Source organism: Anomaloglossus baeobatrachus, chromosome 5, assembly GCF_048569485.1.
Source record: "Anomaloglossus baeobatrachus isolate aAnoBae1 chromosome 5, aAnoBae1.hap1, whole genome shotgun sequence".
Taxonomy (NCBI): domain Eukaryota; kingdom Metazoa; phylum Chordata; class Amphibia; order Anura; family Aromobatidae; genus Anomaloglossus; species Anomaloglossus baeobatrachus.
The window spans coordinates 586,981,412-587,008,738 of record NC_134357.1 but is presented as its reverse complement, the minus strand read 5'-3'; the positions used below and the strand labels follow the sequence as shown (position 1 = coordinate 587,008,738).

The following is a 27,327-nucleotide window of genomic DNA, read 5'->3' as shown; positions in this document are numbered from 1 at the left end:
CAGAAACGCTAATCGGAGGACCGCTCGGCCTGACGTGTCCTACACACGTGGCTGACAGGGCGCTTTCGTGGCGGTCTTCCGGTCAACACTACCTGGTTACCACCCGGCCTGACGTGTTTCCTGCACACGTGGTTGGTGTAGCGCTAGGTGCACCAAAACGCTAATCGGGTTGTCGTCCGGTCTGACGTGTCCCAACACACGTGACCGGTTCCGAGTTCCTGGGTTATCTCAGAGCCATCCAGCTCTATAGTCTCCGCCTAACCCTCAAGTGCCAGCAGCTCCTTTGTCATCTGGAGCACGGTGGGCCCCGACTGGCGATTAGGATATATACCCCCTGGTCCTAATCTGCCGGTCCCCCCGTAACACCTTCCTATATTTACAAATAATATATATTATATTTTTTAATCAATAATAATCATTTATAATGAATAATATTGTATTTTGATGGAATCATCCAGTCTTTTCTAAAAGGTTATTTGCTTTGGTTTATAATTTTACAAATGATCTAACTAAATAAGCCACATTGTTGCTTTTCATATTTATAATAGGTAAATATTATTTCATATTTTATATTACATTTTGGTATTATTCAAACCATTGCCACCTATGGGTTTGGAAAGGTAATTACACCAATGACAAAAAAGGTTATTACATGAGAATACTATCGTCTACACCATTATGCAGTATTATTACATCATTCTAAGTATCAATTATATTAATACTTCTACGATAATAATAATGACATGGTATTATAGTATTAGGCTATGTGCGCACGTTGCGTAAATACATGCAGTTACGCTGCGCTTTGTAGCGCAGCGTAACTGCATGCGTCCTGCGTCCCCTGCACAGTCTATGGAGATTGTGCAGGGGCCATGCGCACGTGGCGTCTTAGAGCGCAGCGCTTCGGCTGCTGCCCGAAGCGCTGCGTTCTAAGAAGTGACATGTCACTTCTTCCGTGCGCTTTGCCGGCAGCTCCTGCTCTGTCTATGGCAGGAGCTGCAGGCAGAGCGCATGGAATCGGCTTTTTTTTTTTTCTCTACGGACATTTTCTGCAGCGATTTGAAGCGCACGTGTGCTCTTCAGATCGCTGCAGAAATTTCTGCAGGGCTAGTACGCAACGTGCGCACATAGCCTTAGAGTTATGATACGCTGTGACATTTATTAGTGATAGTATCATTGCCACATTTGGTATCTAGTTTAGGGAATGAATCAGTCTTCAATCAAGATTACAGAAAGATAAAAATACTTTTATTAATTTTTCTAAAGTTAAAAGGGATTCTACAAAAAGGTTTAAAAGGCTGAAACTCAACGGTCCAAAAGGTAACGTCTCAAATAAGACTGTGTTACATACAATACACTTACCACTGCGGGACCTCAGAAAGACAGTGATCTTATGGTTCCAGGATGGACAATGTTATAACACATGGTCTGTGCTTTAAGACCTCACCACAGTTACCAAGGAGAGCAATAACGTGTTAAAGTTAACCCCTATCGTGCTGACCAATAACGTCTCATCACCTGTTCAAAAAATGACAGCAGGCAGCACGGAGGATAAACGTGACTAATGTAAATTACACTGCACAGACATCAAAGACCTATGCTATTCTTCTACACTTATGAACTGTGGTTTATCTACAGTTAGGTCCAGAAATATTTGGACAGTGACACAATTTTGGCGAGTTGGGCTCTGCATGCCACCACATTGGATTTGAAATAAAACCTCTACAACAGAATTCAAGTGCAGATTGTAACGTTTAATTTGAAGGTTTGAACAAAAATATCTGATAGAAATTGTAGGAATTGTACACATTTCTTTACAAACACTCCACATTTTAGGAGGTCAAAAGTAATTGGACATATAAACCAAACCCAAACAAAATATTTTTATTTTCAATATTTTGTTGCGAATCCTTTGGAGGCAATCACTGCCTTAAGTCTGGAACCCATGGACATCACCAAATGCTGGGTTTCCTCCTTCTTAATGCTTTGCCAGGCCTTTACAGCCGCAGCCTTCAGGTCTTGCTTGTTTGTGGGTCTTTCCGTCTTAAGTCTGGATTTGAGCAAGTGAAATGCATGCTCAATTGGGTTAAGATCTGGTGATTGACTTGGCCATTGCAGAATGTTCCACTTTTTTGCACTCATGAACTCCTGGGTAGCTTTGGCTGTATGCTTTGGGTCATTGTCCATCTGTACTATGAAGCGCCGTCCGATCAACTTTGCGGCATTTGGCTGAATGTATATCCCGGTACACTTCAGAATTCATCCGGCTACTCTTGTCTGCTGTTATGTCATCAATAAACACAAGTGACCCAGTGCCATTGAAAGCCATGCATGCCCATGCCATCACGTTGCCTCCACCATGTTTTACAGAGGATGTGGTGTGCCTTGGATCATGTGCCGTTCCCTTTCTTCTCCAAACTTTTTTCTTCCCATCATTCTGGTACAGGTTGATCTTTGTCTCATCTGTCCATAGAATACTTTTCCAGAACTGAGCTGGCTTCATGAGGTGTTTTTCAGCAAATGTAACTCTGGCCTGTCTATTTTTGGAATTGATGAATGGTTTGCATCTAGATGTGAACCCTTTGTATTTACTTTCATGGAGTCTTCTCTTTACTGTTGACTTAGAGACAGATACACCTACTTCACTGAGAGTGTTCTGAACTTCAGTTGATGTTGTGAACGGGTTCTTCTTCACCAAAGAAAGTATGCGGCGATCATCCACCACTGTTGTCATCCGTGGACGCCCAGGCCTTTTTGAGTTCCCAAGCTCACCAGTCAATTCCTTTTTTCTCAGAATGTACCCGACTGTTAATTTTGCTACTCCAAGCATGTCTGCTATCTCTCTGATGGATTTTTTCTTTTTTTTCAGCCTCAGGATGTTCTGCTTCACCTCAATTGAGAGTTCCTTAGACCGCATTTTGTCTGGTCACAGCAACAGCTTCCAAATGCAAAACCACACACCTGTAATCAACCCCAGACCTTTTAAGTACTTCATTGATTACAGGTTAACGAGGGAGACGCCTTCAGAGTTAATTGCAGCCCTTAGAGTCCCTTGTCAAATTACTTTTGGTCCCTTGAAAAAGAGGAGGCTATGCATTACAGAGCTATGATTCCTAAACCCTTTCTCCGATTTGGATGTGAAAACTCTCATATTGCAGCTGGGAGTGTGCACTTTCAGCCCATATTATATATATAATTGTATTTCTGAACATGTTTTTGTAAACAGCTAAAATAACAAAACTTGTGTCACTGTCCAAATATTTCTGGACCTAACTGTACATTGGCTATGGACTTTGCAATAAAGAATAAAGTTTATGGACCTAACAATGCTAAACAATATGGGACTGTATCAAATTGGTAACCATTCATTTTTTATCAAAGGATTCATTTTTAAGAGACTGTGTTTATGCCGGATTACATCGGAGATAAGAAGAAATCATCTCAGAGGACATCATATGGTGATCGGATCTGTTTTGCATCTTTTAAATTTAAGAAAGTATAATTATGTATTTTATATGATTATCAGTCACGGCCTACCATAACATGAATCCACATTATTATATTGTTGAACATACAACATGAATAATGCAAATTGATTATTATTCATCATTATTATTGATATTAATCCATTATCGCCAAATAAGGAAAGAAGATCTGTTATTTTAATGATGTATTAATTCATTTTCGGGGTTTCATTAATAATAATAATTAATAATTTACCCGCCTCAAGGGGGAATTGTAAAAACATTAAAATTAATACATCTAGTTATCAAACATTTTATAGTAGGACATATTATATATGTTCACAGTTCTGTTTATGTTGGAGGGCATAGCTTATCGATAAAGTTCTTATAAGGAATAAATATTAAGATATCCATATTGAATATACATAAGTGCTGACATGATATATATATATATATCTATATATATCTATATATATATATATATATATATATAGATATATATATCCTTCCATCTGGAAGCTTCTAGTGACTACGTCATGTGTAACTGTGTTCAGCTGAAATACCCTATATGGTTTGGACAGTTGTCATATAACATGACACGATGGAGGGGGTCATTCACTCCTGCTCCGAGAGTCAATTCACACATGTCGAGGCTGCAGAGTCCGGCCACCCGATCCAAGTAGCAAGACATGCCTGTCAGGCCTGCAGTATGATTCTATTTGGGAACCAAGGTGAAATGGAGGAAGATTTCTATTGATTTGTATGGACTCATTGAACAATTTACGTAAGCTAATGAAGAATATGATTTTTCCTTTCTGTAACTGATTCTGGCAATCATTTTTATCAGATATAAACTACATTTATTTTTTACACATTTTGTATTCCATTTTTCATGCGTCTTATCCTGTATTTGAAGAAAAATATATTTAAGAGTATATTTTTAACAAGACCTCTGTGTGGACAATGTAGAATTATTAGACCAAGAAGATATTTTAGACATTCAAGCTCCTCGGGATGAATTTTTAAAATATTTTTTCACAAGAAGTAAATCCATACAAGGTGAGCAGCAATTCCGCCACCCAAAGCACTGACTGTCCATCTGCCTAAGAATCTTCCATTATTTGGGTATATGCCTCCATGTTCTGTTATCACAGAGTATTTTAATATGGATTTAATAAAAGCTAATTGCTCCTCAGTTCTCAAATTTGGAAAAATCCCAAATCAAGAAATGTGCCACATTCTCATAGGTATATTTCATGTCCATATTCCAGCTGTGGTGACTACTCACCTGGGCGGTTATCTGTAGGAATCTCCTCTTTACTCCTCTCATCACCCCTCATATATGTCTCTGTAGTATTAATATGAGTCAGATCTTCCTCCTGAAACAAATATTGTAAAAGTCACAGACAGATGGAGAAGTCCCATCTATGATCAGCTCTAATCCTGCCATCTCTATGGAGACTATGGAACTCTCTGCCGCATGATGTTGTAATGAGTGATTCACTACTAACATTTAAGCAGAGCCTGGACGCCTTTCTTGAAAAATGTAATATTACCAGTTATGTATATTAGATTTTATGACAGGGTATTGATCCAGGGAACTAGTCTGATTGCCGGATGTGGAGTCAGGAAGGAAATTTTTTCCCCATTGGAACTTGTTTGCCACATTGGGGTTTTTTTTGCCTTCCTCTGGATCAACATGTTAGGCTACGGGTTGAACTAGATGGACTTAGAGTCTCCCTTCAACCTTAAAAACTATGATAAAAAACTATGATACTATGATCTCCACCGCTCTCATTACACAAGTATAACACATATAATACTGGAGGATAAAACAAGACTGAGCACAAGACATTCACAGCCGTCTACACATCATAGGGAGATTTCATGGCTCCTTCTCTCCATCTACCTGATGATCCTGAGGAACATCGGAATCTTCTTGTTTACAGTCCTGTGGGAGAAGAGGACGGGGACATCTCTCTGGTGTTGTCCTCTTACTGGATAGAACTGGAGGAGACACATACAGGGACTGAATTCATTCCTTACATACAGATAATTATAGGCCGTGTGTATTTAGTCCTGTCTATTACCTGGTGATGTGAGGGGCTGGGGATCCTCCATCATGGCGTCCTTGTACAGATCTTTGTGTCCTTCTAAATACTCCCACTCCTCCATGGAGAAATAGACGGTGACGTCCTGACACCTTATAGGAACCTGACACATACAATGATACCGTCACCCCCGATCCCTTCATAGCGTTACTGTATAATGTCCCAGCATTCCCAGCAGTGTCACCTCTCCAGTCAGCAGCTCAATCATCTTGTAGGTGAGTTCTAGGATCTTCTGGTCATTGATGTCCTCATGTATCGGGTGGTGAGGTGGAGGCCCCGTGATTGGGCTCAGGGGTCTTCCCCATCCCTCAGACACAGGGGCCTGACAGCGCTCACTAGAGGTCTTCTTCACTACTGTGTAATCCTGGTTATGGAGAGACACAGTAATAAATCTCACTACAGACATTTCCAGAGTCCTCACCTCTCCAGTTCTGTCCATCTGTTATTCCCATAGATAAGAATGATGTAATGTGACGTCATCAGAATCTCTCACCTCTCCAGTAAGCCGGAAGAGGATCTCTAGGGTGAGGTGTAATATCCTCTCCGCCATCCTGTCCCTGTCCATATCCATCCTTGAAAAGTTAGGAAAATTCTGAAAAAGATATCAATCACTAGTATCCAATTTTGTAAAAGCCTATCTGGAAGTAAGATGAGCCGGTATAAAAACATACAAAATACCATTTAAAAAATACAATTAAAAGAGTTGTGATGTCAAATTTAACAATAAATGTGGTGGAGCACTTCATATATTAAGAGGTCAAACAGGGAATACTCGTCAACGCAATTCTCTTCTCCCATTCTTGACACACCGAGAGCAAAACCGCAGATCCAGGAGCCAGGATGTGGGGCACCTGAAATAACGGTTACAGGAGGCCTGTGGTGGCATTCCTTCTTCCACACACACTCTTAGGGTACCTTCACACTTAGCGATGCAGCAGCGATCCGACCAGCGATCTGACCTGGTCAGGATCGCTGCTGCATCGCTACATGGTCGCTGGTGAGCTGTCAAACAGGCAGATCTCACCAGCGACCAGTGAACAGCCCCCAGCCAGCAGCGACGTGCAAGCGACGCTGCGCTTGCACGGAGCCGCCGTCTGGAAGCTGCGGAGACTGGTAACTAAGGTAATCATCGGGTATGGTTACCCGATGTTTACATTAGTTACCAGTGTGAGCAGGGAGCAGGGAGCCGCGCACACTGAGCGCTGGCTCCTTGCTCTCCTAGCTACAGTACACATCGGGTTAATTAACCCGATGTGTAATGCAGCTACATGTGCAGAGAGCAGGGAGCCGCGCACACTGCTTAGCGCTGGCTCCTTGCTCTCCTAGCTGCTGTACACATCGGGTTAATTAACCCGATGTGTACAGCAGCTACATGTGCAGAGAGCCGGAGCCGGCACTGGCAGCGTGAGAGCTGCAGAGGCTGGTAACTAAGGTAAATATCGGGTAACCACCTTGGTTACCCGATGTTTATCTTGGATACAGCTTACCTCAGCTGTCAGACGCCGGCTCCTGCTCCCTGCTCGCTTCATTTGTCGCTCTCTTGCTGTCACACACAGCGATCTGTGTGTCACAGCAGGAGAGCGGCTTTGAAGAAAACGAACCAGGGCTGTGTGTAACGAGCAGCGATCTCGCAGCAGGGGCCAGATCGCTGCTCATTGTCACACACAGCGAGATCGCTAATGAGGTCACTGCTGCGTCACAAAAAGCGTGACTCAGCAGCGATCTCGGCAGCGAGCTCGCTGTGTGTGAAGCACCCCTAAGTATTGCTACACCACTTCAAGTTAAGGTTAGGGCGAGATTGCTCCTCAGGGAGAGCAAAGTCCCGGAGCCAGCCTGGGGGTGGGGTAAGTCAGTGGGTTGGGACACTTTAGAACAGAGTGCAGAACAAAGTAGGATGCGGAGGAGCCCCTCCCAGGACAAGGAGGGAGAGTAGAAGGAGTCTTAGAGCCTTGGGAAGTGGGAAACCCTCCCATGGGGTCGCATCCACAACCGGCGAACTGGTGTGGAGGGACATGCCCGCAAAGGGGACCGGCCCCTAGACAAGTGAAGAACAACCAGGCTCAGCTAGCAAATCGGAGGCTGAGGTAACTTCATGTGCCGAAGCCACAGCCACACACGAATCCACTGAAAAGGTGGCAACAAAGGGCTAAGGGCAGAAAACCCACCTAAAACAGGGCCCGCGGACACGGGCTCAGGGTCACCGTGTGTGAGGCGCAGGGCAGGAGGGCGAAGCCAGCGCAGGAAGACGACCAGGAAAAGGATACAGAAAGGGACACTGGTCTTGTGCCTCCGAATTACCTGGGGATCAGCTGGATCCCATTACGGCAGGACTCGGCACTCCAAGGGCGGTATTTGACCGTCCGGCCGTGTTGACCTGGCACTGACAACTGTGAGTAAAACAACTAATGACTGCATCCCGCTGTGTCTTGGATTGATTGTCTGCGCCGACAGCCTTGCGCTACCCCAAAAAGCCCATTGTCTGTCAAAGACCACTATTCAACCGCCTGGGGGTACAGCTGCACCGGTGGGGAGCGGTACCATCTTAGCTGCGTCGCCACCTGCCCCAGCGGTCTCCTCCAGCAGCGTCGGCTATATGTTGCCGAATACCACAGGTGGAGTGATGACTTATTATCCCCTGTAAAGATCCCCTCCCCATTAGGAAACGACACCGCCAGAGTCACAGAATCGGGCCCTGTCGCTGTGACCTCTCAGAACAGAACCGGCCCAGTTCCGAGTCTCCCCCACAGCCCTGGTGAGGCATGTCACATGTCATACTTATGGACCACCCTGTACAATTGGAGGAGTTTGTTGTTAATGGCTTGGGATGCACGAGTATAAGATTCAACAACATCATCCCAAATTATATCATCCAGGTCTAGAATGTTCAACCGCCACTTATCCAAGACAGGCCGTGAGCTGTTTTGTGCTTTGGCACGAATAAAGGAGGAGCACAACCTGGAGATAAGACCACCGGGACCCTGGCAGCTGATAATTCCAATAATTGGGAACGATGAGAATCTAACATTTTTCCCAGGGAACTGGCACTGAAATGCATGTCTAATCTGGAGAAATTGATAAAAATGGGAGTATGGCAAGTCAAACGTCGACTGCAACTGCGGAAAAAAGCGAAACACATTGCTGTGTACCAAAGTGCCCACGGAAGGTATTCCTTTATTCTGTCACCCTCCAAAGCCACGGAGTCCCAAAAATGAGGGAGGTCCAGATTGCACCATAATGGAGTCTCCAAAGGAGTCTCAACATAACCAAACACATTTTTAGCCTCCTTCCATATTTTAGCTCCTAGTTTATGTATTGGCAGCAACTTATGGGATGGGACATACTCCCCACGCCATATTTTGTTTCATAGTTTTAAGGTTGAAGGGAGACTCTAAGTCCATCTAGTTCAACCCGTAGGCTAACATGTTGATCCAGAGGAAGCAAAAAAACCCCAATGTGTCAAATAAGCTCCAATGGGGAAAAAAAAATCCTTCCTGACTCCACATACGGCAATCAGACTAGTTCCCTGGATCAACACCCTGATAGGGCAGTAAGACCCTCATTTCAGATTCTAATACAACATAATGCTTAATACAGACACAATATGCTTAACACAGTTTAATTGGTCACGATGACCCGTAGACTCTCAGTGAATAAAATACCAGTTTGTACCAGGCACACCTAGGATTATATTACTGTAATAAAGATAATTACGTGCAGCATAATTTTCTGCTGAAATACATATTGATCAGCTATTACTTATCTATGCTGAAGCTGCAGATGTCAGGAATAATATTAAAACATGATCATGCGATGCATTAGCTCATAATGAACTTTGGTTAAACACGTCTACCCATATGTCTGTATAAATATGGGTCCGATAATAAAGAAGCCATGGTATCTGCCATCTCTAGACTCATCATTTTGTCTGTCAGGTGGCATACGGTTGCAACCTTACCAACCAATTTGGCATCCATCCAATATATCTGAAGTGGTCTCCTTCGACCCCAAAAGTATCAACTCGACATCTGGCGTCCCTTTGGGTGGGCAGGAGAAAACAGAAGACCTGAATATCCAAGACCCAGCACGGCAGACGGAGGACCAGAGGACACACAGACCCCAAACACCGGTGTAGGTAAGAACCTTAGATTCTTACAAATCTCTCTCTGTGTCTCCACTGCCTTCTGCTCTGTAGCCGGATCTTGTGGTATGTTATAGTCGTCATTCTGATAATATCCTGTCCATAAAGAACCGTAGAATATCCTAGTGATACATATATATATATTGGATTGGATAGATCTATGTGCTGCTATTTTGTTGTCTGTTACTCTGTTACCGTGTGAGTGTCTGAACCTATCTTGAAGGTGTGAGACGTTTTCCTGTGGTGTCTACCATGAGGACTTGTTTCCCCTGTGATACTGGCTTGCCAGAATCATATGAGGAGACGCCCAAAAACGGCATACCCATAAGGAGCGATACCACCTCGGGACAAGGGGATAAGTTTGTCATCTTTGTCCTCTTGCTATCTGTCTGTTTTACATGTACCAACTACCCCACATTGTTTTAGAAAACATTGAGAAGGCTTTTGTTTTACTAGCTTGCCTAGGATTATTCTGTTTTACCCTCTGGTTGGTATATAAAATCTACACATATACAAAGGTAAATCTAGGGTACATACCGTCCCTCCCCATACGGCCTTGGGTATTTGTTGATGAGACTTCTGTTTAAGTCATTTTGGCCAGGTCACAAATTATATTTTAAGAGTCCACACACCTACAGACTGATAGGGTGCACTGAAGTCAGTTTAAAGGTACCGCAAGTTGTGGGACTAGGGGCACTGTAGACGCCAGTAAGAGGCAAAAAGGGAGGAGACCAAGGGTAGTACTACACTAGATAAGTACACAGAGGAAGACAACCAGAGGGAGGTAGGAAGAGATGGGTAACACACTTAGCCAAGACAACCATGAGGGGTGTGGTGCTAGTGAAATAGTGGAGAAAAGGAAAGGTAAAATTGCAGTAAAGAATTCAGGCAAAATGTTGAAGGGTCTAGGAATGAGTGGTGATCCACTGGACTCCACTCTCTGGGAAACAGCTCTAGCAACAAGCATGGGATGGATTAATGACAACAAGCTAGCTAGACAGGCGAGAACATGGTCTGAGGTAGCAAAAGAAATGAAAAGGGAAGGTGGTTGGACTAAGGAAGAAACCCCAAACGGATTAAAATATGTGAAGAAAGTGAAAGTTCCTCCACCATATCAACCCCATATCACTGCTCCTGTTTTAACCGGACCAGAGGGATGGACTTGTGTTTGTGGAGAACAAAACCCTGATTGGCGTGACTCTTGTGCTGCTTGTGGCAGACCAAGACCACGCAAAGGAACAGGGCTTTACCCAGTCATCTTCACCCAGACTAGGACCCAAGAACCTGAACCTTATGTCCGTGGGACAAGGCGAAGGGATGAGACTGCAATAAATATGGAGGAAGGAAACTACCGCCCTTCCCAGTTTCAAACTATGGATGAAACTGGTTCAGGCGTGGTAACCTCCTCCCAGGTAACATCCACTCCAATTGCCCCTAGACCACTGACTGCCATGACTACTCTTTCCCATTATAAGCCCTGGGGGCCAAAAGATCAAATGGCATTACTCAAAGATGCCCCAGACCCGTTTGACCTCCCAATGGCTTTCTATAGATGGATGGTGGGACTCAACAACACGTATACATGCACATGGTCAGACTTAGCATCCATTCTGAAGGGAAAGATTGGGGAAGCTAGAATGCAGATAGTCATGGAGGTCATAGAAAGAAATGGAAGACCATATCTTCCAGATGTATGGAATGACACACAATACATCCATACTGTAGAATCAGGAATGCACTTCCTAAAGGTTCTACATGCATGGTGCAAGGAGAGGGTGGGGGAATCTACAATTTCTCTCTTAGATGTAGTACAGGGGCAGAAGGACACAGTAGATCATTTTTGGGGTAATCTGAAGCTTAGACACATGGATTTGGGCTATGAAGAGATAGGGAAAGTGGGAAAGCAACTTTTTCACGGAGTATTCATAGCAGGACTCAAACCACAGCTCAGACAGAGGGTTCAGGCAGCAAAGCCAGATTGGAGAACCTGCCCAATTGAGGAGTTAGTACGTGTAGCAAAAGGGGTTGAGTTAGATCAAAAGACCAAGCCTGTCCAGATACAGTATGTTTCTAGTGAGGAGCCTCAGGGATCCCAGAAGAATAATAGGTCTGGCAGAGATCGCAGGCAGATTGAATGCTACAATTGTGGCAAGAAAGGTCATTATAAGCGTCAGTGCAGATCCCCACCTAAACAAAACGTACAAACTAGGACGGATGCCCCACCCCAGAACCAGAACCCACAATAGGACACAGGCAACCCCGTAACCATCTACCCCCTAAGGACTCCTTCACACCCGAGTCCACAGGGAGTAGTCCCAGTATACCTTCCAGATGGTAGAAAAATCCCATTCCTGGTGGATACGGGGGCAGCCAAAACAGTTATCCGCCAGGAACATGTTAAATCATCTGACTTATCGGACGATACCCTCTATACCCAAGGCTTTGAAGGGTTAATCCAGGAATGCCAACTGACTAAGCCACTGCCCCTACAACTAGCTGACCATACGTGTATGACCAGACTAATAGTTAGTGACAAATCACCTGTTAACTTATTAGGTTCAGATGTCCTTCAAGCCATACAAGCGCACATTACATACAAACCAGACGGTACCGTGACTTTGACCTCAGGAATTCCAGAGACGGCATTGTGCAAGATACTAGCATGCCTGTATGTATCTGACTCAATCTCCCCGCCTGATGACGCAGCACTAACACCAGTTCCCGAGACGTTGTGGTCAAAGTCAAAGACTGACATTGGACACATGCCAGTTCCTCCGGTAACGATACAACTAAAACCAGGTGCCAAACGTCCTCAGTTTAAGCAGTACCCGTTGAGTGCTGCACAAGAGGAAGCAATAGGCAAAAACATCGTCGAATTACTTGTTTCAGGTGCATTAAAAACCACAAAATCTGTAGCCAACACTCCTCTGTTCCCAGTAAAGAAAAAGGGTGGCACCAAAGGGGAACCAGTAACTTACAGAATGGTACATGACCTCAGAGCAATAAATGCAGTCACTGAATTACTTACACCAGTAGTTCCCAACCCACATACCATCCTGTCACAGATACCAGTCACAGCAGTCTGTTTCACGGTGATTGATTTAGCAAATGCATTATTTTCTGTACCACTGCACCCCGACTGTCAGTACCTTTTTGCTTTTACTTTCAGGGGCCAGCAGTATACCTGGTTGGTGTTACCACAAGGGGCTCAGAACTCACCAACTCTCTATACTGCTGCATTGCAACTTGTTTTGCAGGACTGGGTTATTCCACATACTGAGATTGTTTTGCTCCAGTATGTGGATAATCTACTTCTCTGTGCCCCAAACTGGGATGTGTGCTGTGAAGCCACTATCTCATTATTATAACATCTTGCTTCCAAAGGATGCAAGGCATCCAAAGAAAAGCTACAATTTTGTCAACCAAAGGTTGTGTTCCTTGGGCACTGCATATCAGCAGGAACACGCCACTTGACTGAGGAAAGGAAGAAGGCGATCGAGATATTACACCCACCAAGGGGAATCCAGCAACTCCGCACCTTTTTTGGTCTAATATCATATTGCAGGCCTTGGATCCGCTCTGCATCAATTTTCATGCAACCATTGTATGACTGTTTGACCACTCAGCCTTTCCAACTCACTCAAGAGGCATTAGACTGCTTCTACTCACTCAGACTCGCAGTACTCTCTGCCCCAGCCCTGGGAACCCCTGATTACACTAAACCTTTTCTCCTCTACTGTACAGAGATGCAAGGACATGCCACAGGTGTCCTAGTACAACAGCATGGCCCACAGAACAGACCAGTTGCCTACTACTCAGCTCGGTTGGACCCTGTTGCCAGAGGGGCCCCATCATGCATCCGAGCAGTAGCTGCTGTCTCACTCTTGTTAGACAAAGCATCTGACATTGTGCTTGCTTATCCTGTCACCATCTACACTCCACATGACTTACATAGCATTCTCAGCCAGGTTCAGCCCAAGCACATTTCCATGGCTAGACAACTCAGACTTCAATGTGCCTTACTCATGCCACCAAATGTTACCCTAAAGAGATGTATGACTTTGAATCCAGCTACTCTAATTCCCATTGATGTAATGGATTCAAAGGAGGGAGAGGAGCAAGGGAAGCCACTCTTTCTACACGGTTTGACAGAAGAGCAACTCTTTGATACACAGCATGAACATGATTGCATGGCCCTTATGGCTCAAGAAACGTGAGGATTTTCACATGTTTTCGATGCACCTCTGACTAATCCAGATGTTGAGCTTTTTGTAGATGGTTCCAGAAGCGTTGGAGAAGATGGCCGGCACTACACGGGGTATGCGGTGGTCACACAAAACGAGGTAATAAAAGCAGAACCACTCCCCCCTGACATGTCTGCACAAGAGGCGGAGTTGACGGCACTCATTGAGGCGCTTAGAGGGGCAGAGGGAAAAAGGTACAACATATACACAGACTCCATGTATGCCTTTGGGATTGCCCACGATTATGGCCCAATTTGGAAGGCAAGGGACTTCCTCACGTCAACAGGTACCCCTGTCAAAAACGGACATCTAGTAAAACAGGTATTGGAGGCCCTATTGCTTCCAAAAGAGGTTGCTGTAATAAAAGTAAGAGCACACACAAAACTTAACACTGCTGAAGCACGAGGCAATGACAAGGCGGACCAGGCGGCAAAAGAGGCGGCAAGGAAACCAAGGCGAGAGGACACTCCAGAAACACCCCCGCTGATCATGGTAAGTTCTGAGTACAACCAGATGGACTTAAGCACCTTGCAGGCTCTAACCCGGCAGGCAACCGGGGAGGAGAAAAAGGTCTGGGCAAAAGCTGGCGCTCAGGAAAAAGAAGGTCTGTGGAAGGTGGGATTGCGAGTATGTCTGCCAAGGTCCTTGTATCCCATGATGGTTCAAGTTGCCCATGGTCCAACTCATTTGTCCAAAAATGCCATGTGTGCTCTGGTAGATAAACAATGGTTTGCACCAGGATTCACAATGATTGCCACCAGATTTGCACAAGCATGTTTGACATGTGCTCAACACAACCCAGGTAAAGTTGTAAAAACACCTCAAAAACACACACCAAAACCCCTCTATCCATTCCAACGACTGCAAATTGATTTCATACAACTACCAAAGGTTGGCATATATGAATATGTCCTTGTGTGTGTTGACCTCTTCTCTGGGTGGCCCGACGCTTTTCCAATGCCTCATGCCTCCGCTAGGGCCACTGCGAAGAAGTTGATGACAGAAGTTTTCTGTAGATTTGGGCTTCCTGAAGTTATAGAATCTGACAGAGGTACTCACTTCACAGGAGAGGTAATGCAAAATGCCATGCAGATGCTATGGGTTACACAAGCATTTCACACACCATATCACCCACAAGCTAGTGGAAAGGTAGAGCGACTGAATGGGACCCTTAAGCTAAAGATTCAGAAGGCAAGTGAGGAGATGGGAAAACCCTGGACAGAGTGTTTGCCATTAGCCCTGTTTTCCATTAGATATACACCTAACAGGAAAACAGGACTATCTCCCTTTGAAGTCTTGTTTGGGTCAGCACCAAGGCTAGGCCTGTACTTCCCTCAGACACTACAACTGCAGTGTGACAGTCTTGTTAGCTACGTCCAGGGCCTTCAGAAAAGACTCTACCTTGTACATAAACAAGTCTATGATTCCATTCCAGATCCAGAGAGTCAAGAAGGGACTCATTCCCTCCAGCCTGGTGATTGGGTAGTGGTCAAAAGACACACAAGAAAACCACTGGAGCCGAGATTTGATGGTCCATTCCAGGTTCTCCTCACCACAGCCACTTCAGTGAAACTCGAGGGAAAACCTAATTGGATCCATGCAAGCCATTGCAAAGCTATGGGACAAAAACATGATCTTACTACTGATGATGCTGGTAACCTCACCCCAAAAGGGGGAGATGATTAAGATAACTCACGATGACAATATAGTAACCATGTGGTTTGATACTGAAAAATCAGTAGTTAGTTTTAGGTTTGAATTTTGCAAAATCGTGATGTGTGAACTAATTAGTGATGAAAATTATAAATTTGTGACCGGAGCGGAAGGAGCTGAAACATATGTTTGTGTAACGAGACCTGGGAATGAGAACTGTAACTCGTGGTCAGATGCAGCCTGGAATACAGGTATTTCATGGGGATATAAACCAGAGGAGGCCATGACTCGTGTTAGCTCGACAGGTAAACCTCTCCTGGAAAGAATGACAATCCATAAAGTTAATCCTACATGGGATTGTAACCCAGGACTTTTTGGACAATCCTGTAACCCTCATATAATAACCATAAACGAACCTTCCCCAGCGGATAAAGGTCTTTATGTCTTGGGGCTATACGTACCAGGGAAAAAGGTAAAGCAAGGAACTTTCTGGTTAAAACCTATCCCCATAGCTCCACGTTTCCCTCCTAACATCCCTACTGTCTCCAACATCACAAACACTCACACACAGGAGGATGAAAAGGAGGGAAATCCCTGGGAGTCATTAAAAAGAGACATAGACCTTAAAATCTTAGAGGAAATAAGTTATGAGGAAAAAGTAGCCATAGAAACAGGATATACGGAGAGGAATGAATGGCTGAACTGGATGAAATCTACTGCTAACCAAAACAATCGATCTGATTGTATTGCTTGCGCCACTGCAAGACCCCATCTGGGAACCATCCCATTCAGACTTTCAGAAGAAGATCCAGATGGAATGCAGTGTATTTTAGCCATGTTTGACGTTTCATTTGATCCCACCGATGATGACATATGTAATAGCATTTCAAAGTTATATCCAATGGTTAAACTTGATCAGGTACCCCCTAGAGTATTCGTGTACCCCGGAAATTATACCTGTTTCCAAAGGAAAGGAACAGGAACAGGGAGATCAGTAGAGAATCTAACCTTTGAATTTTGTAAAAATACTATCCCTGTAGATGAAGACCAGGGTGGGTATGAAGCTAAGTGGTTTGTGGTGGTTGTGTGGGGACATGAAACTCAGACCTAGATTACCAGCGAATTGGATAGGTAGCTGCACCTTGGTGCAGATACTTATGCCATTTCAGATAATCACCTCAGAAGAAATACAGAAGGGAAGACTAAGGCCGGTTTCACACATCCGGCTTTTCGCCGGTTTGCCGGATCCGGCGCTCTCCTGTACAGACAATACAGTACAGTGACAGCGCTGTAACTTCCGGGTCACATGCGCCGGTCACATGACAGCATGTGATCGGCGCTTGTTGCGCTGTCACTGTACTGTAGTCACTGTATGGGAGAGCGCCGGATCCGGCAAACCGGCAAAAAGCCGGATGTGTGAAACCGGCCTAAGCGCTGACAGTCTACGCAGAGCTAAAAGATCACTGTCTGATGAATCTTTGGCCGATCTGCATAGAATTAAAAGGACATTACCCGGTGGATCATTTAACTCAAGAATCTACATAGACAGCATTGGAGTTCCTAGAGGGGTACCAGATGAATATAAAGCTAGAAATCAAGTAGCTGCAGGATTTGAATCATTCCTTCTTTGGTGGGTTACGGTTAATAAAAATGTAGACTGGATAAATTATATTTACTATAATCAGCAGAGATTTATAAATTACACTAGAGATGCAATCAAAGGGATCGCTGATCAGATTGGTCCAACTTCTCTAATGACTTGGCAAAACAGAATGGCTTTAGATATGCTACTAGCTGAGAAAGGTGGAGTCTGTAAAATGTTTGGTACTTATTGCTGTACTTTTATCCCCAACAATACAGCTCCTGATGGAAGCATCACGAAGGCATTGGAGGGCCTAACAGCACTATCCGAGGAGCTTGCAGAAAACTCCGGAATAGATAACGTCTTCACGGATTGGCTCGAATCATGGTTCGGGAAGTGGAGTCACCTGGTGTCCGGCCTTCTGATTTCTCTGGCAGTCGTAGCAGCAATACTCGTCACTTGTGGATGTTGCTGCATTCCTTGTATCCGAGGACTACTTCAAAGACTGATCGATGCATCCATCACTAAGGCTAGTTTCACACCTGCGTTGGACGGGATCCGTAGCATTGCATTGTGTGACGCATGCAACGGATGCGTTGCATATAGTGGCACAACGCAATGCTACAGATCGTACAAAATATCGCAATCCGCCTGGTGATCAGCTGATCACTCAGAGTAGCCGGCCGCCGGGTGATCAGCTGATCACTCCCCGTAGCCGGCCGCCGGGTGATCAGCTGATCACTCAGAGTAGCCGGCCGCTGGGTGATCGCCGACAATGTGTGCGGGGGCCGGGGGCGGGGGGCAGTGTGCGAAGTAGGTGGAGCCGAGCGGGGCCATGGTGAGGACGTCAGTGCCGCGGGGACTGCATCGCTGGGGGATAGGTGAGTGTGTGTGTGCGTGCGCGATTGTGTGTGTGTGTGTGTGTGTATATACATACGGAGTGCGGGAGGGGGCGGAGCCGAGCAGCGAAGTGTCGGGCTCCCGGGACACGTAACCAGGGTTCCTTGGTTACCCGATGTGTACCCTGGTTACGGGTGGAGGGAGCCAGAGAGAGCATGCGCAGTGGAATCCAGAGGATTCCGCTGCTCAAAAAAACGTTACATGCTGCGTTCCTTCCGCCCGACGCAGCGTCAAAATAACGACGCTGCGTCGTCCAGCGGATGCAACGCAGACACTTGCGTTACAGTGCGTTGTCCATACAAGTCTATGGAGAATAGCGCAGTGCGTTAACGGACTGCGCTATTCTCCATAGTGACGGACTCCGCTGAATGCAAGTGTGAAACGAGCCTTAGACTATGTACCTGGGAGTGAGACCTCGTGATGAAGACTATGAAGAAATGCTGTAATTAAGAAGAAGGATATGATCTTCTCTCACTAGGGGACTCGGTGAAGAAAATAATTAGGGAAAATCCGACACTTGCCTTTTGCTTTTGTATGTACCTAGTGATTAGGAAGAATCATATCTTATTCTCAAAAGGAGGGACTGATAGGGCAGTAAGACCCTCATTTCAGATTCTAATACAACATAATGCTTAATACAGACACAATATGCTTAACACAGTTTAATTGGTCACGATGACCCGTAGACTCTCAGTGAATAAAATACCAGTTTGTTCCAGGCACACCTAGGATTATATTACTGTAATAAAGATAATTACGTGCAGCATAATTTTCTGCTGAAATACATATTGATCAGCTATTACTTATCTATGCTGAAGCTGCAGATGTCAGGAATAATATTAAAACATGATCATGCGATGCATTAGCTCATAATGAACTTTGGTTAAACACGTCTACCCATATGTCTGTATAAATATGGGTCCGATAATAAAGAAGCCATGGTATCTGCCATCTCTAGACTCATCATTGTGTCTGTCAGGTGGCATACGGTTGCAACCTTACCAACCAATTTGGCATCCATCCAATATATCTGAAGTGGTCTCCTTCGACCCCAAAAGTATCAACTCGACAACCCTGTCATAAAATCTAATATACATAACTGGTAATATTATATTTTTCAAGAAAGGCGTCCAGGCTCTGCTTAAATGTTAGTAGTGAATCACTCGTTACAACATCATGCAGCAGAGAGTTCCATAGTCTCACTGCTCATACAGTAAAGAATCCATGTCTGTGATTATGATTAAACCTTCTTTCCTCAAGACGTAGCGGATGCCCCCGTGTTCCAGTCGCAGGCCTAGGTGTAAAGAGATCTTTGGAAAGGTCTCTGTACTGTCCCCTCATATGTTTATACATTGTGATTAGATCCCCCCTAAGCCTTTGTTTTTCCAAACTAAATAACCCTCAAGTTTAATAACCTGTCTTGGTATTGCAGCCCACCCATTCCTCTAACAATCTTGGTCGCTCTTCTATCTACCTGTAATATTATGTTTGTGACGGGGTGTACAACAGAGCAAAGGATGGACGAGGCCGAGGGATGATCCAACAGGTTTATTCACAAGAACACTGAATCAGCACACGATAAGTCCACGTAAAACAGATTCGGGGGCCCTTCCCGACAATCCTCGGACCGGATAACAAAGCAATCGTCCTTATAGTAGTCCAAAGAGTTCGACACAATCCCACGTGGCCGCGGATCTCCAGTCTGTAACAGTCCACACACACAGACCCCAGGATCCAGCCTCAGCTATGGATCCTAGTCCTTCTCCAGCCGAGCTCCAACTAACTGAACTAACATGTTCTTCTCTCCTGGGATCAGCCCCTTAGTTGGGCACACCTCCCCCTGGCCATTTGATGCATGAATGGACTTTAGACTGCTGGCTCTGTTCTGTTTACCAAGTTGTGGTTGGAGAAGTCCCATGCTGAGAAGAACAATATATATGCAACCCCCACCAAATCAATGACAATAGCTACTGCTGAAGCCTGAGTGCAAGATGATACAGGCTGGAAAAAGGTATAGTCACTTACATCCCAAGACATAGTATTACAGCAAATACAGTGAGAAGGTAAAATACATCACATGGCATCTTATACAAAAATATGGGATGGAGAAAACTACATACATCATGACAATCCCTCCCCCTCCCAACTTGTGTACGTACTAGGGACCTCTACAGGTCACTGGTTAAGTACACACAGGCAGAGCGTTACTTACATGTGGCTTCATGCAACCACGAATTGGCATCGTAGCTCACCCACATCATTGCCCAGGAGAACAGCTGCAGGCAGACCACCCATCACCCCAACCACACATCGCCTGACCCCAAAACCAAAGTTCAGATCCACAGTGGCTGTGGGAATAGTCCTCCATTGTCCACCAGCCAGTTCAATGACAATCCCAGGTCCTCTATGGATTGCCTCAGGCCGAACCACTCGGGGATCAGCCAGTGTGAGGAAAGCACCCGAGTCACAAAATCCAACAAGTCTCTGTCCATCCAGCACAACCTCCTGCAAGTGCTTACCTCGATGAGCAGAAGTCGTCATAACTGCGGGTCGCACCCCGTAAACTCCTGGTGGTGCAACATGGGGGGCTGAGTCACTAGGCCAGTCCTCACTTAGCGGTGCCACATCTTCCTCCATGGCACTGGGCTGTAAATAATTAACAATCCGATTGGGTGCAGGATCAGTCCTCATTTGAACAGCTGGGCAGGAGACTTGCCGATGCCCTGGCTGTCCACATTGATAGCATCTGAGCTGGGTCTCCCTCCATCCAAGGCGTCCTCTTGGGTAAGGGGTAGGGGAACTTGGAGGCCGGCTCCCACCTGAAGGTGCTGTAGGGGTTTGAGGATGATTCCTCCATGGGCTGACTGGGCATGAGGCCTGCAAATGCCCGGGATGCCTACAAACATAACACCTGCGCTCTGTTACTTCCTCTCCCCGGCGTATTCCAGAAAGTGCAGTAGAAGCAACTGGAGGCACATTCACACGGGTATCAACATGTGGTGGCTTAGAGGAACGGGGAACAATGGGGACAGAATAACTGGGGGCATCCGGTGTTGTGGAGCTGTTAGGCGTCTCTCCATCCTCCAACAGAACCCTCCACTGAGGCTTGATAGTGAGCACCTCATCAGCTAGAGCAGCAGCTTGTTCCACAGTTGACGGCTTTCTCTCACGCACCCATTCTCTGATTTCCGCAGAGCACCTGGCATAGAACTGCTCTTTCAGGATGACCTGGAGGAAGGTCTCCCAAGTTAAGGCTCCCTCTCCCTCCAGCCAGCGATGGCATACTTGTTTCAGTCTGTGGGCAAACATCTTGAAAGACACTTCTCCATCACAGGCTAATGTACGGAACTTAGTCCTATAAGTATCTGGGGTCATGTTCCAGAATGGTCTGTTTTATCTCCCCATACTCACAATTCCACTCAGGGTCCATAGCTCTATAGGCGTCGGCAGCTCCACCCTCCAAGAGGCCCACCAGGTGTCTGACTCGCTCTCTTTCTGGGACTTCCATTAGTCGGCACTGATGCTCAAAGTCCTGAAAGAAGCCCTCAATGTCACCTGCAGCTTCATTAAATGGCTTAAAGTCCTTGCGGGACACTCTGGAGAATTCCCTCATAGTGGGTGCTGTGGTTACAGTTTGTCTGGAGCCTCTAGCTGCTTCCACAGCAAATCTCCTCTCCAGCAATGCCCTCTCTTGAGCTCTGCGAATAGCCTCCCTCTTATCTTCTATGGTGGCCTCATCTCCAAGCAGTGCCATCTCCTCCTCATACCACACAATCCATTGACTTTTTTGGGTATTTACCTCCAGCTCCCGTCTTTCTTCCGTTTGCTGTGAGGATCCTTCCTCCACGTCATTTTGCGAGCAGACTCCTTCTAGCGCCTCAATCAGCTGCTCCTTGGAGAGTCCTTTGAAACGAACTCCTACTTCACGGGCCTTTGATTGCAGGCTCCCCAAAGTCCAGGTCTTGTACTCTGCAGTGCTGGTTCCTGATGTTGAGCCATTGTCCTCCATTCCTTCTGCTCTGATCCCAGCGCTGCCAACCAGTTTGTGACGGGGTGTACAACAGAGCAAAGGATGGATGAGGCCGAGGGACGATCCAACAGGTTTATTCACAAGAACACTGAATCAGCACACGATAAGTCCACGTAAAACAGATTTGGGGGCCCTTCCCGACAATCCTCGGACCGGATAACAAAGCAATCATCCTTACAGTAGTCCAAAGAGTTCGACACAATCCCACGTGGCCGCGGATCTCCAGTCTGTAACAGTCCACACACACAGACCCCAGGATCCAGCCTCAGCTATGGATCCTAGTCCTTCTCCAGCCGAGCTCCAACTAACTGAACTAACATGTTCTTCTCTCCTGGGATCAGCCCCTTAGTTGGGCACACCTCCCCCTGGCCATTTGATGCATGAATGGACTTTAGACTGCTGGCTCTGTTCTGTTTACCAAGTTGTGGTTGGAGAAGTCCCATGCTGAGAAGAACAATATATATGCAACCCCCACCAAATCAATGACAATAGCTACTGCTGAAGCCTGAGTGCAAGATGATACAGGCTGGGAAAAGGTATAGTCACTTACATCCCAAGACATAGTATTACAGCAAATACAGTGAGAAGGTAAAATACATCACATGGCATCTTATACAAAAATATGGGATGGAGAAAACTACATACATCATGACAATGTTATCCATAACCTTCTATACTTTTGCTATCAAGAAAAGCATCCATTCATCTATTAAATTCATTCAGTGAGTTGGCCATCACCACTTCCCCAGGAAGAGAGTTCCAGAGCCTCACTGCTCTTACTGTGAAGAACCCTCTTCTATGCTGATGTAGGAATTTTCTTTCCTCCAATCGAAGAGAATGCCCCCTTGTTCTTGTCATAGTCCTTCGTACAAACAGATCATGGGAGAGATCTCTATATGGCCCTCTGATATATTTGTACATATTTATTAGGTCTCCCCTAAGTCTTCTCTTTTCTAGAGTAAATAGACCTAATTTTGATAACCTTTCCGTGTATTGTAATGAACCCACTCCATTTATTATTTTAGTAGCCCGCCTCTGAACACTTTCAAGTTCAGTAATGTCTTTCTTCAGCACCGGCGCCCAAAATTGCACACAATACTCCAAGTGTGGTCTGACGAGTGATTTGTACAGAGGGAGAATGATGTTCTCATCTCGTGCCCCCAGACCTCTTCTAATGCATCCCATCACCCTATTTGCTTTGGTGGCTGCTGCCTGACACTGGGCACTCCAATTTAGATTCTTATTGACTAAGATGCCTAAGTCTTTTTCCATGTCTGATTTCCCCAGCAGTTTCCCATTTAGTAAGTAATCGTAGCATCTGTTTCTCCTTCCCATGTGCATAACCTTACACTTATCTGTGTTAAACCTCATTTGCCATTTTTCAGCCCAATTCTCCAATTTACTCAAATCCATCTGTAGTTGCAAACTGTCCTCCTTTGTGTTAACTACCTTACATAGTTTTGTATCATCTGCAAATACTGATATTTTACTCTGTAAACCATCCACCAGATCATTAATAAATATATTAAATAGTAGAGGGCCCAATACAGACCCCTGTGGCACCCCACTAGTAACCCTGGCCCAATCTGAGTATGCGCCATTAATAACCACTCTTTGTTTTCTACCACTAAGCCAGCTACCTATCCATCTACACACATTTTCCCCGAGCCCAAGCTTTCTCATTTTACTTAGCAGTCTTTTATGTGGGACAGTGTCAAATGCTTTACTGAAATCGAGATAAATGACATCCAATGATTCTCCTCGGTCCATGTGAGAGCTTACATCCTCATAGAAGCTGATCAGGTTAGTGTGACAGGAGCGATCCTTCATAAATCCATGTTGATATGGAGTTAAACAATTATTAACATTAAGACATTCCATAATAGTATCCCTTAAAAACCCTTCAAACATTTTACCCACAACAGATGTTAAGCTTACCGGCCTATAGTTTCCAGGTTCCCTTTTACACCCTTTTTTGAATATTGGTACCACATTTGCTAGCCGCCAATCCAGTGGAACAGACCCAGTTTCTATAGAGTCTTTAAATATAAGGAATAGAGGCCTGTCTATCACATTACTTAACTCCCTTAATACCCGAGGGTGAATGCCATCAGGGCCTGGTGATTTGTCAATTTTAATGTTACTAAGTCGGTTCTGCACTTCTTCCTGGGTTAGGCAGGTCATACTTAATGAAGCGTTTACATGATCACTCTGCATTTCCCGGGGCATCGTAGAGGTAATTCACTCCATGGTCCAAGAATCCAAATCCTTGCTACCTGCACCATCGTCGTAGCCAGTTGTTCAAATCTAGTATCCTATTCCATCTTCTGACAATCTTTTAAAAAATATTTTTTTATAAATAATTTATAAAAATGGCCTGGGGTCCCCTCTATTTTTGATAACCAGCCAATCTAAAGCAGTCAACTGAGGGTTGCAGCCCACAGCTGTCTGCTTTACCTTCGCTGGTTAACAAAAATAGGGGGGACGCCACATAATTTTGTTATATTTTTTTTTAATTATTGCCTATCCACTTTTGTTTATTTTGTAATTGTCCTGCTCTTACCCTCAGTTTGCTTCCTATTGCAGCCCCCTAGCCCTTAATATGACCAATTTACAGCTAATTCATAGCACCAAGGTTAGGGTCCCCATTGACTTGGGTCCAGAGTCAAGTTGGTGTCAAGTCTGGGTACAGAACAGAACTATAGCTAAAGTCTAGGAGAACCCAGCAAACTCAAACATCCATGGGTCCACTCATCCCTAGTCACTGCGGTGATGTAAGACACTAGAGAGGCCCATGGGTACACCCGCACAGGACTAGAGTACCACTCATCAAGTTTTTCTTGTTGACCTAGACATAGTGTAATAGTGGCTGGAAAGCAGAAGAAAACTTTTTTTTTTTTTTATACTTTTGGAGTTCCTCAGGGATAATTCATAGGCCCCCCTCCTCTTGCTGTTAGGGTTCCTCAGGGTTTAGTCTTTGGTCCCTGTAATAGTGTGTCCCTCCCCGACCTGTGCTCATGGTGTAATAGTCTGTCTCTCCTTGACTGCCCTGTATGTACTACTGGTGGGAGATTGTTTGTTCTTCTCAGCATGGGACTTCTCCAATACACAACTTAGTAAACAAGACAGAACCAGGACATCTAAAGTTTATTCATGTATCAAGTGTCCAGCCGGAGTTAGACTCTTCTGCCCACCTAAGGGTTGATCCCAGGAGAGAAGAACAATGAGACCCATGTTAGGTCAGTTAGTTGGATCTCGGCTGGAGAAGGACTAGGATTTATAGCTGAGGCTGGATCCTAGAGCCTGTGTATGGACTCTCACAGATTGGAGATCAGTGGCCACGTGGGATTGGGTTTTGTTGTTCACCCTGTTGGACTCATGGAACTCATATAAGGACCATTGCCATATTTTTCCTGGCATCGGAATACCGGGAGGTGCCCATGGATCTTTTGTTTTGTTGTGGACTCCTTGCAGACTTTAAGGATTTATATTCATGTTTAGTGCTTTATCTTTGTGATTCCAATAAAGCCCTTTGGATTGTTCCTTGGCCTAGCGTCCCTTACTACTCTGCCGCATACCCCGTCACAGTCCCCTCCTCTTACTGTAGGTTTCCTCAGGGTTCAGCCCTAGGTGCCCTCCTCTTACTATCGGGGATTCTTCAGGGCTCAGTCCTAGGTCCCTTCTTCTACCGAGGTTCCTCAGGGTTAAGTCCTAGGCCACACCCACTCTTACTGTCAGGGTTCCTCCGATATCAAGCCTAGGCCCTCTCCTCTTACTAAAACCTTGGACCCCTTCTTCTTACTATCGGAGTTCCTCAGGGTCCAGTCCTAGGTACCCTCCTCTTACTATTGGGGTTCCTCAGGTCTCAGTACTATGTCTCCACCTCTTACTATTGGGGTTCCTCTGGTCTCAATTCTAGGCCCTCTACTCTTACTATAGGGGTTCCTCAGGTCCCAAACCTAGGCCCCCTTCTCTTATTATCGGGGTTCCTCAGGGCTTAAGTTTTAGGCCGGATGTACTGTTATGATCCAGAACCATGGAAGATCACCATAAATCATCGGTAAAAAGGTGACAAGAGCATTGGCAACTAATCTGGCCGCCATCCCCTTACTAACCATCAACACTAAAAGTAGATGAGGGGTGAACTAACATCCTGTGCACCGCGAACCCAGCCGGAGAACTAGCCATCCTAAAGGAAGGGAAGATGAATAACTCTCTGCCTTAGAAAATAGATTGCCAAGGTATAGCAAACCCCCCCCCCACATTCAAAGACTGCGGTAATATAGGAAAACATAATAAACAGATAGATGATAGGATTAGCAAAGGTGAGGCCCTACTGACTAAATAGGACAGGATAGGAAAGGGGCTGATGGTGGCAAGAGAAAAACCCTACAAAAATCCAAATTTCCGATAGTACAAAAAGCCCTCAGATCGCTAGATCTGAACTCTGTCCTATACCAGGCGCTCTTGTCATACCAATGAACAGAAAGCAGGAATCATTACAAATTGAAGAAGCAAACACATGGACTTATAGGAGCAATACTCCAAACATAGTTGCAGGGAGCTTCCCAGCTAAGCAACTGAGAGGGAAGATTCCTGCATGCAAATAAACTGACAATAACCACAGTAAATTACAAACTCAAATAAGAGCAAAAAGAACAAAACAACAAATAAAGAGCCAAGCACTTATCTGGGGTAGATGTAGCCTGGAACAGGATTAGCAGGCTGCTGAACAAAGAACAAATGACATCCGGCCCAGCCTGCCAGCAGACCAGGGTTTAAATAGGCAGAGAGTTAGCAATGGAAACGCCCATTGCTCAACACACCTGGTCTCTGTCCAAACCATTCCTGGCCACAAGAGGGAGCCTCACAGCAGCAAAAGCATAACTGACATTCAAAACACCCGTGGATCTTTTGTTTTGTTGAGGACTCCTTGCAGACTTTAAGGACTTATATTCATGTTTGGTGCTTTAGCTTTGTGGTTCCAATAAAACCCTTTGGATTGTTCCTTGGCCTGGCGTCCCTCACTGCTCTGTCGCACACCCAGTCACAAACTGGTGGCAGCGGCGGGATCAGAGCAGAAAGAATGGAGGACAACGCCCCATTAACATCTGGAATCAGAACCTTAGAGTACAAGAACTGGCCTGTGGTGAGCCTACAAACAAAGGCCCATGAATTAGGAGTCGGCTACAAAGGACTAAGAGC

The 27,327-nt window shown here is 45.3% G+C and overlaps 2 protein-coding genes across 2 annotated transcripts in view; both read right to left on the bottom strand.

The window, feature by feature from the left end:
• The window catches only part of LOC142313156 (uncharacterized), a 186,379-nt gene that overhangs the window by 13,666 nt on the left and 145,386 nt on the right, over window positions 1–27,327 (bottom strand). The window contains 3 exon segments of the mRNA XM_075352144.1: window positions 4,753–4,843; window positions 5,374–5,471; window positions 5,555–5,672. Of these exon segments, the coding sequence (XP_075208259.1) occupies window positions 4,753–4,843; window positions 5,374–5,471; window positions 5,555–5,672 (307 nt within the window).
• LOC142312484 (oocyte zinc finger protein XlCOF29-like) overlaps window positions 5,667–27,327 on the bottom strand; it is a 28,369-nt gene continuing 6,708 nt past the window's right edge. The window contains exons 2-3 of the mRNA XM_075351429.1: window positions 6,069–6,167; window positions 5,667–5,939 (exon numbers count right to left, since the gene is read on the bottom strand). Of these exons, the coding sequence (XP_075207544.1) occupies window positions 5,715–5,939; window positions 6,069–6,167 (324 nt within the window). The 3' untranslated portion in view covers window positions 5,667–5,714. The remainder of the gene's footprint in view (window positions 5,940–6,068; window positions 6,168–27,327) is intronic.